This window comes from Propithecus coquereli, unplaced genomic scaffold, assembly GCF_000956105.1.
Source record: "Propithecus coquereli isolate 6110/MARCELLA unplaced genomic scaffold, Pcoq_1.0 Scaffold563, whole genome shotgun sequence".
In the NCBI taxonomy this organism is placed as follows: domain Eukaryota; kingdom Metazoa; phylum Chordata; class Mammalia; order Primates; family Indriidae; genus Propithecus; species Propithecus coquereli.
In genome coordinates, this window is record NW_012151541.1 from 1,722,541 (window position 1) to 1,732,693 (window position 10,153).

General features: G+C 42.2%; 1 protein-coding gene across 3 annotated transcripts; it reads left to right on the top strand.

Annotated features, from left to right (window-relative positions):
* The first annotated feature begins 2,888 nt into the window (after positions 1–2,888).
* Positions 2,889–9,810, top strand: PPP1R15B (protein phosphatase 1, regulatory subunit 15B). 3 transcript variants are annotated; one of them, XM_012657885.1, is made up of 2 exons: positions 2,889–5,203; positions 8,526–9,810. In XM_012657885.1, the coding sequence occupies exons 1-2, from the start codon at positions 3,125–3,127 to the stop codon at positions 8,745–8,747; spliced, it is 2,301 nt and encodes a 766-aa protein (XP_012513339.1). In that variant the 5' UTR covers positions 2,889–3,124; the 3' UTR covers positions 8,748–9,810. The 3 variants fall into 3 exon arrangements, with proteins under 3 accessions (XP_012513339.1, XP_012513340.1, XP_012513341.1); XM_012657886.1 differs by having other exon boundaries at positions 2,889–4,468; XM_012657887.1 differs by having other exon boundaries at positions 2,889–4,616; positions 8,526–8,603.
* The last annotated feature ends 343 nt before the right edge of the window (positions 9,811–10,153 follow it).

Genomic DNA, 10,153 nt, shown 5'->3' on the forward strand with positions numbered 1-10,153 from the left:
AAATTTATTTAAAAATAATAAACCCATTACGTGTTAACATAAGCAATATTTTTTAATGAAAAATTGCTTTTCAAAACAAAGCTTAGTGAGAAGAGTGGCATTGTCTTACATTTTTTTCAAAAGTCTTTAGTATCTGGCTTAATACAAAACAGCTGGAATCGCGTATCTATCTGCTTTTGCATTCCTTCTGTTGCCAGATTACGCATGATGTATCCTCTAGAAAACTCCACTGTACACTCATGAGAAAATGAGGTAGAAAGGATAATAAAAACTTAGACTCATTGTGAAAATATTTTTGACTTAAGGGCCCTCTGAAAAGGTTTCAAAACAGGATCCTCAGGAGTACTCAGGCTATACTTTGGGAACCACTACATTAGGTATTGCGATACAGCCCTCAAGGAGCTCAGGGGCCAGCAGGAGAGAACATTTACAGGTATATATAGTGCAATGTGTTAAGTGCTCTAATAGAGTATAATAATATAAGTGCTGGGAGGGATCCATTAATTCTGACTGGAAAGGTCAGCAAAGGCTTCAGGGAGAAATTGACATTTGAGTTGGACCTTGAAGCATGAGAAGATATATACAGGAAAGGTGAGGTTTTTCCTGGCCCAGAAACAGCATCAGTAAAGGCATGAAACAAGGAGCTGATAAATCCAATGTTCCTAAAGTATAACACGCATGAAGAGAAGTGACGGAAGAGGAGGCTGGACGAGTATAGTGGGAGGACAGACTGAATAAAGCCTTTATTCTGTAGGCAATGAGAAACAATTGGAGATTGTAAAGTAGAACAACACAAGAATACTAGCTAATCTTTGTACCCCTGCTCTGTCTAGCGGAGGCACTTTATTAGGAATTTTAGTTCTCTTACCATTGAAAGAGGAATTATTAGCCTCACTTTACAAATGAAGAAACTGAGGCTTCCAGTAATTAATTTGCATACTTGGATCTCTTTTCTATTATGAAACTGACTCCTATTATCAATACATTTTTCTGATGTTCTCAGGATTGAGAAATGAGATATTTCCAGAGATGCGGATAATAAAGATAATAAAGGGTAAACAACAGAAACTGAGGACCTCTTGGCTGCTTAGAAAGAAGTGGTTTTCCAGGCATGGTGTCAGGTGCGTGTAGTCCCAGCTACTCGGGAGGCTGAGACAGAGGATCACTAGGGGCCAGGAGTTGGAGGCCAGCCTGGGCAACATAGTCAGACCCTGTCTTGGAAAAAAAAGAAGCAGCTGTTACTTGAACAGGCCTAATAAAACAGGAAGAGCAGCTGGTTTCCCCTGGGGTCCCCAAAGATCTTTCTGCTGTCCCTCATGCTCAAAACTGCTACCCTCCATGTGTAATAAATACTCTACTTCAGGAGTATGGATTAAAAAGTTTTAGCAGAAGTAAGGAAACAGGGATGGGACCGCCTGCCTGCCCAGCCGGTGGTGCAATGCATAATGCATCTGACTATGGATCAGAAATAAGGAAATGAACTAAGACCAAACTCACAAGAGAGAATCAAACACAGCAATTAAAATTACCAGCCAATTTTTTTTCAAAGGATAATAGTCTGTGCTTCCTTCTTGGGTGTCGTACACTGTTGTTCTGTTTGCTCAGGAAGCAAATACGAATTGAATGTATTGCCTGCTGGGAAGCATAAAAGAGAGTAAACGGTTCTGGGGACTTTTCTTTCTCCTCTGTGACTTCCTCGGGCAACTATAAATGGTGATTTAGAAACTCTAAAGCAGAGAGGGTGGGAATGGATAAGAATGATTCATTTTGCACTTAAGATTTTTTCATTCGTGGCTGGGCGCCTGGAATCCTAGCACTCCGGGAGGCCGAGGAGGGATGACTGCTTGAGCTCAGGAGTTCCAGATCAGCCTGAGCAAGACCCTCCTCCCTACTAAAAAAAATAGAAAAATTAGCCGGGCGTGGTGGCGCTCGCTTGTGGTTTCAGCTTCTCTGGAGGCTGGGGCAGGAGGTTCACTTGACCCCAGGAGTTTGAGGTTGCTGTGAGCTATGATGACGCCACTGCACTCTAGCCGGGGAGACAGGGAGAGACTCTGTCTCAAAAAAAGAAAAAAAGGAAAAAAAAAGATTTTTTCATTCCTATTATTATTCACTCCAGATGATTTGTGTCTTAACACCAGACGTGTATTTGCACAACATTGCGCAATTCTTGTAAACTAAGATCTCGGGTTTACGGTCTACTTAGCGCTCAACAATACCAGAACCCTGACATATGGACGTCTAAGGTAAGTGTATAGTGGACCTTGTCTATCCCCGAGTTCGCATCCAGGGATTCAACCAACCACGGATTGAAAATGTTCAGAAAAAAATAACAATAAGTAATACGAACTAAAAAATACAATATAACAACTATGTACATAGCATTTGTATTAGGTATTATAAGTAATCTATGGATAATTTTATTAAAGTATCCGGAAGGATGTGCGTAGGTTATATGCAAATACTACGCCATTTTATATCAGGGATTTGAGCAACTCCGGATTTTGGTATGGGGGGCGGGGAGGGCCTGGAACTAAGCCTCTGTGGATAAGGACGACTCTGTGGACGACTGTATACACCTCCGTGTGTATGAGACCATTAAAAGGGGAATTCTCCGGTTATCCTGAAACCCTCTCCCCACCCTAAGCCTTTCCTTTTAACCCAGAAGCCGGTGAAGGCGGTCTCCCAGGAGACCACGGAAAAACGAGCACGCATGCGCACAGCCCGGGCCGGCTGATGCAACCTCCCGCGCACGAGCGCTCCACCTAGAGTAAGGAAGCCGACAGGGAAATCTAGGGCGACCAATCGGCTTCCACACGGAAGTGTGCGGAAAGGTCCGCCCCGGGGCTTTGCGAAAGACGTTGGGCGACGCGGGGCTAGTGGCGTAGACGCCTTCCGTCCTTCGTCTCATCCGGTGGCTTGGGGTGTCCTGCCTTCGCGCTGGCCCCGCGGCCATTTTGGCTTTCGCTTCCACCCGCGCCCGCCTGCCTGCCCAGCCCTTCCGGTGTCGCGCTGCTCAGGGGCTTTTTAACGGTCCGTCTCTCCGGAGAGATCGCCGCGGGAGGGCTCCTATCTATGGTGGTGAGGCCTCTAGCGGACTAGGACACGTCCTTTCCTGCCAGGATGGATGTCGCCTCAGCCGCCGCCTCCTACCCTGGCCGTTCCTCACTGGCGTCTGCCGCCCGCTGCCGTCTGTGGCTTTTCTGCTGGCCCGGGGATCGGCCTGGAGCAGCGACTCCGCCGCTGGGTAAGACCGAGACTGTGTAGGTCTCCGAATCCCGTCGACCTCCAATCTACGCGAGAGACTGCCGAGAAAAAGGAGATGGAGCCGGGGACAGGCGGATGGCGGAAACGGTCCGCCCCTCGGGCGGGCTCCCGGTTCTGGCTGCCCTTCTTCTTTTGGCGACCGCAACCAGGCTTGTCCAAGTTCCCTGCACCTCCTGACCCCACACTGCTCTCCTCTGCCCAGCCCAAGGCTCGGACCAGCTACTGGACGAAGCTGCTTTCCCAGCTCCTTGCGCCGCTCCCCAGCTTGCTTCAGAAGCTGCTGATTTGGAGCCAAATCCAAATCAGTGGGATGATTCCCACCAGATGGCTAGATTTTGCTGGAGGCTTCAGCGCTCTCAAAGCCCTGAAGGGACGGGAGGAAGCAGCCGGCCCCACAGCGCAGAAATCTTTGAGTTCGCAGCGGCTCAATTCCTCGGACTACTTGGTTACCAGTACCTTTGACTGGCTAGAGGAGGGGATGCACTGGCACTGCTCGTCCCCAGACCTCGAATTGGAGCTTAAAGCCAAGGGAAGTGCTCTGGACGCTGCAGCACACGTGTTTCTTTTAGAGCAGCTGTGGGAAGGGGAGCTGTTGCCGAGCAGCCTTCAATCCCATCTGTACTCTGACCAGCAACGTGGCTTTTCGCCCTCCGGGCCTCTAAGCATTCAACGCTTAGGCAATTTCAGCGTAGTCTCCTATTTGCCGAACTCCACCTACCTGGACTGCCTGCCCCAGCCAGAGCTCAGCTGTCAGAACAGCGTTGGAAATGGCGAGCTCGTTGATTGCCAGACGCTAACCCCGGAGAGCAACTGCCTGATTGAGGACGATTGTCATCCCCAGCCACTGAGTGCAGAGATCTCTCCAGCCTCATGGCAGGGATGCCCACCCCTTTCTAGAGAAGGCCTGCCAGAAATTCACCATCTTCGCATGAAACGGCTGGAATTCCTTCAGCAGACTAGCAAGGGGCAAGAGTTACCCAGCCCTGACCAAGACAATGGCTACCACAGCCTGGAGGAGGAACACAGCCTTCTCCGGATGGATCTGAAACACTGCGGAGATAACCCAACACAGTTTGTTCCCCCGGCTGGAGCCATTCCTGGAAGCACCCAGGAACCTGCTGAAGAAAAAATAGAATTGTTGACTGAAGAGATTCCACTTGCCTTGGAAAAACAGGACCCTTCGGAGAGCTGTCCGTCGTCTGAGGTACCTATGGAAAAAGAGCCTAGAGAGGACCAAATAAGTGTAGTTGGAGACCTTCCCCTTTCTGCCAGACCCGCTTGTAGCAACAAATTGATAGATTATATTTTGGGAGGTGCATCCAGTGACCTGGAAACAAGTTCTGATTCCGAAGGTGAGGACTGGGATGAGGAAGCTGAGGATGATGGTTTCGATAGTGATAACTCACTGTCAGACTCAGACCTTGAAGGAGACTCTGAAGGGCTTCACCTTTGGAACTCTTTCTACAGTGTAGATCCTTACAATCCCCAAAACTTCACGGCAACAATTCAGACTGCTGCCAGAATTGTTCCTGAAGACGCTTCTGGGTCAGAGAAGGATTTGTCCGATAAGTCTGATGTAGAGAATTCCTCTCAGACGGGAAGCCTGTCTGAGACCTCTCACCATAGCTCTGAGGAGGAAGAGGATTGGGAATCTAGTGCAGATGAAGCAGAGAGTCTCCAACTGTGGAACTCTTTCTGTAATTCTGATGACCCCTACAACCTTTTAAATTTTAAGGCTCCTTTTGAAACGTCAGGGAAAGACCGGAAAGGCTGTCGTGACTCAAAGAGACCGTCTGAGTCCATTGTGGCCATTTCTGAGTGTCACACCGTACTTTCTTGTAAGGTGCAACTGTTAGGGAGCCAAGAAAGTGGATGTCCAGACTTGGTACAGCGTGAGGTTCTTTCTGGAGAAAGACACATGCATATCAAAAGAAAAAAGGTTTGTTCTTTTAACATGTCTGATAATCCTGACTTCGTACAGTTAAGTATAGCAGCATGACTGTTTTTTGGAGGCGTAATAGTACATATTTTTGAGGAAGGTCTCTAAGCTCATATACTTGGTTAGAGAAATGTTTCATATTTAACTGACCCTTCCTCTTCTCACTTCCTCTTCACCGCCACCACTGTGCCCCCGCCACCCTCCCCATACATAGTTCCTGTCCAAAACGAAACTGCCAGTGTATAGGTGTTACCAGGAAAATGCGTTTTTATTTGGGTCGATAGCTCTGGGCTGTTTCCCTACAAGCTTCAACTTCTCACCCTTTTTAAAGGAACAGAAATATTAAACCTTGTATATACATTATTTAATTTTTCAAGAGATTGGGGGCCAGGCACGGTGACTGATGTCTGTAATCCTAGCACTTTGGGAGGCTGAGGCCTGAGGCCAGAGGATTGCTTAAGGCCAGGAGTTCCAGACCAGCATGGGCAATAGTAAGATCCCCATCTCTACAGAAAATACAAAAATTAGCTGGGCGTGGTGGTGTGCACCTGTAGTCCCAGCCGCTCAGGAGGCTGAGCCAGAAGGATTGCTTGAGCCCAGGAGTTGATGCCATTGCACTCCATCTCGGAGAAAAAAAAATCTTTTCTGGAGATCGAGAAAGTCCTGTTATAGCCATAGACTTTTAAAACAATTTTAAATAGGTTGTTTGCAAACACTTAATATTTTATTTGCTTGATAGCAGTGTCTTCCTACCTGTCTGTTAAAACTTTAAGGGGATGATGATACCAAGTAGGAAGTCAGATTTATCTGGTTGTTTGCCATGAAAGAAAATACTAATTTTAGTATCAAAAACTTTTTGACATTACGTGGTTTTGATTGATAGTTAAGAACAACACAGAAGATGGTATTGCCTTTTCTTAGGAATGAAATACTAGTTTTTAGCGGCTAGCTACAGGTTAATAATCGTCATAAACAGTGATGGCCACTTAGTTGGTTTACCTTGAGTAGTTGCTTCCTATTCCCAGGCTAGTCTTAACTTTATGGGGTGTTTTACTCTCTCATTATGTTGTCAGAGTAACCTTATTTTAGGAATCTTTTGAATTGCTTTATTTTTCTTTGTTATTTATTGAGTTATTAATCGAAAAGAAATTCCCCCAAACTCAAAGGTGTCTTATTGTACAGGGAAAGTTTCTTTAGTTTCCTGTACTTTTATTTGGAAAGAGAAGGGGGTGAGTGAGTTATTGTTGACCTCAGATTCTGTAGCATCAGGGAGTTTCAAGTGGACAGTACCATAATATATTGGCTCTAAATGGCCAGCTTAATACTTTGAAACTATCCCTGGGGCAGAAAATATCTCTAAATGGTGGTAATCTTTTGTATTACCTGTAAGAAGCAGAGTAAGTCATGATAAAAATTAAATTTTAGTTCACACTTCATAAATGCCATGATGAAAGAGCTCTATCCTTTTAAGAGGCCCCTTACAAAATGACCTATTTAGAGTGAATAGGTAAGAAACAAAGTGGGGCAATGGAATGAGCACTTGGCATCTGGAGACCTGTGTTCTTTACTCCTGAGTGGTTAAGGCTGAGGGATTTGGAACACAGCCAGACTTCCAAATCTGGCTGGGAAGTTACTTGACTTTCATGGCCTTGAATCACTGATTTATCTGGTGGGAATAATAACATCTGTTGACAAGTTATTGCGAGACTTAAATGAGATGAGTAAATAAAACTCATAATTCATTGCCTTACTTTAAACAATAGCTCTTATTGTTCAGGGACCTCAGGCCAGTCTCATGTCTCGTTTTAGCCTGCTCATCGAGTAAAACGAAGTGAGTGGGATGGATGAGACTGTCGACTATGAACTAGAAGCAAAACTTATAAAAGGTTATGTCTAAATGTGATAGAGTTTTGTGAGAGCCTTTGACTAACTTGCCATTCTTTAGGTATGTGGGCATAATGGGTAGTGCCCAATTCTTAGAACGAGGCTTTCAGCTCTAAGAATTAAAATACTTTGTGTCATGACATAACAGTGTGGACTGTGGAGCCAGTTTTGGTGTTTGAATCCTGATTACATCACTAAACGCTGTGTGATTTGAACAAGTCAGTTAACTTTTCTTCCTCTGTTTTCTTATCTGTGTAATGGGGATGATAATAGTTCATACCTTACAAGGTTGATGTGAGGATTAAATGAGGTAAAAACTGTAAAGCTCTTTGAAAAGAGCCTGGCATATGGTAAACACTGTATGAATTTTTATTATTTGTCCTAATGATACGTGGATAAGGAATATTCAAGGCTAGAATGCAATATCTAGTAAGGTGTTACATACCTGCTAATTGTCCTCAGGGGCTTTCCTTGGCCTGATGTAAAGGGAATGAAAGTAGTAGGCCGCGGTGGGATTGGCTGATGTAACTACTGAACATACTGTAAAGCAAGTATTTACTTTTGGAGTTTGATATCTTAGAAAGAAACTTCTGTATTAGAAATTAAGTAGGGACTAAGTAGTAACAAGTAGAAATTGTCACTCATTACATGTCATGTATATTTTAATATTCACAATTTCATGTATATATAGCGATAGCATATTGAATACAAAGAGGTTTATTTTATTTTACGTACAAAGTCTCTTAGAGTAACAGCCTAAAGATGCTAATTTTGCTGTACTTTGTTTACTAAGTTACTTTCTCATCTCTCTTCTGGTTACCTAAGTAATAAAAAATAGTACTATATATATATATGTATATGATTCAAAAATTGGAAATCACTGAAAAGTGAAAAATTTTATAAAGAGGAAAAAGGAAGAATAGAAATAAACAAAAATATCGTTAAAGCCTTTGTGCTATGATAAAAACATTGACTTCCAGGGATATAGTGGTTATTTTCTGAAATATTTTGTTTTGTCATTTTATGGGAAGAATATTACAGAACTATATTTCCCTAAGGATTAAAAATTAGCAGGAATTATAATAGCAAGAAAATTTGACTTCATTTGGATTAATTTTATCAACAGCAAAAGGCCTAGAGCTGGGGTGAGAGGACTGTGTGTTTATAGATACCTGACAGATGTATCTACACATACATAAGAGCTATATCTACATATACATAAATGAAAGATTCAAGTGGCATTTTTTCACTGTTTTATTCAAATGCCATCTAGTCAGGATTTTTTCTTTTTCTTATTTTTAACTTCAGGTATAGTTGAGACCAAATATTCCTGTAAGATATTCTATATTCCGAAAGAATTAGTAGCATAAGGGTTATCGACCTCAATGCTAATTGTAAGATCCTAGAGAATTACTAAAATTAGTCTTTGTCTTTATAGGTAACCTTCCTTGAAGAAGTTACTGAGTATTATATAAGTGGTGATGAGGATCGCAAAGGACCATGGGAAGAATTTGCAAGAGATGGATGCAGGTTCCAGAAACGAATTCAGGAAACAGAAGATGCTATTGGATACTGCTTGACATTTGAGCACAGAGAAAGAATGTTTAATAGACTCCAGGGAACATGCTTCAAAGGACTTCATGTTTTCCAGCAATGTTAAGATGAATTGACAGCCTGTAGCTCTAGCATACACTACCTCTTACTTGAGAGGTTTCTTTTAAAAACAAATACTGGCAGCTGTCCTTTGACCTTTTTTTAGAGGAAATGTAACTTGGAACCAGTGGTCTAGTTTAATTTTTCTTTTGCAACATATCCCACCTAGAAGCATTTAGGTTTGAAGCCAGGCCTGATAATGAAGGAAGAGATAGTATGGCTTCCCTTTTTTGATCTTCCCTTTTTTGATTTAGTTGGATGCATTTTTAAATGACCTTTGCTTGCTTGAGGTAAAAATGGGACCTTTTGGAGTTGTCATTTTGCACTTTGAAAACTCATTTTTTTGGGAAACAATATTTATAGGGCTTAAAGCCCATTTTCGGTCCTAATTTAAATTATGTATGCCTGTCTCAAAACTTTGGGCTTTTTCTTGTTTCTTTCCCAACATTCTGAAATTAATGGGCTTCTATATTTTTTAATTTCAGTAATTTGGCCTGTCTACATTAAGGTTGAAACATTATCTTATGTCACTTTTTTTTTTTCATGTAAAAATGACTTTGGTTGAAAATGTGTAGTAGATTTTTATTTCTTTGTTAGGTTCTACCTAAGATATTTCCAAGGACTGCCACAAAATCGATAATGTGCAGTCCTCTCTGCTACTTTGGGAAAACTGCATCTTTCTGCCAAATTATAACATCTAATATATTTAATTTCTGTGCAAGCTGTTCTTTGGAGAAGGTTCTGTATATGTTGTTGTAGTTCCCAGTTGAATGTATTTCTTTGTATCTTTTAACAGGTAGAAATTGTAAAACACTCTAGAAAGTAATACTTGCATCATAGACATTTATTTTTAAACTTAAAAGCCTAGTATTTTCCTAGGAAGATGATAGGAGACATCTCAGAGTTTTGGTTTTGTTGTGTGTGCTCTCAACAGAAAACCAGTGTTACTAATATCATCATGCCTCAGCACTGTCACTTTTGAAACCTGTCAGGATGACACTGTAAACTTGGAAATGGGCAGTTCTGAATTTTCAAGTTTGAAATGTAAAATATAAACTTAAGTCAATATCTGGATTTATTGTGTTCTACTATTTTAATAATGAGAGAAGTAATGGCAAGGCCTATACTTTCAGGAAAGGATAGAATTATAGATTTAACAATTAGGAAGTCTTAATAACTTTAGCCCAAAGTTTACTTTTGAATCAAAGTCTTTGCATTGACTAGCTAGTTGTGTTTGGTTTATTTAATTAACTTTACATCATGTGCGTCTGTTCGGTCAAGGGATTTTCAGCCAACTCTTTCATGGTCTTTTTATTCCACACGCCTCCTGTCACAGATAATGGAAAACATAAGTAGAATAGATGACCTCTTGATTTTGAGTTTGTCACTGTGGGGATGAATTTTTCAACAGAA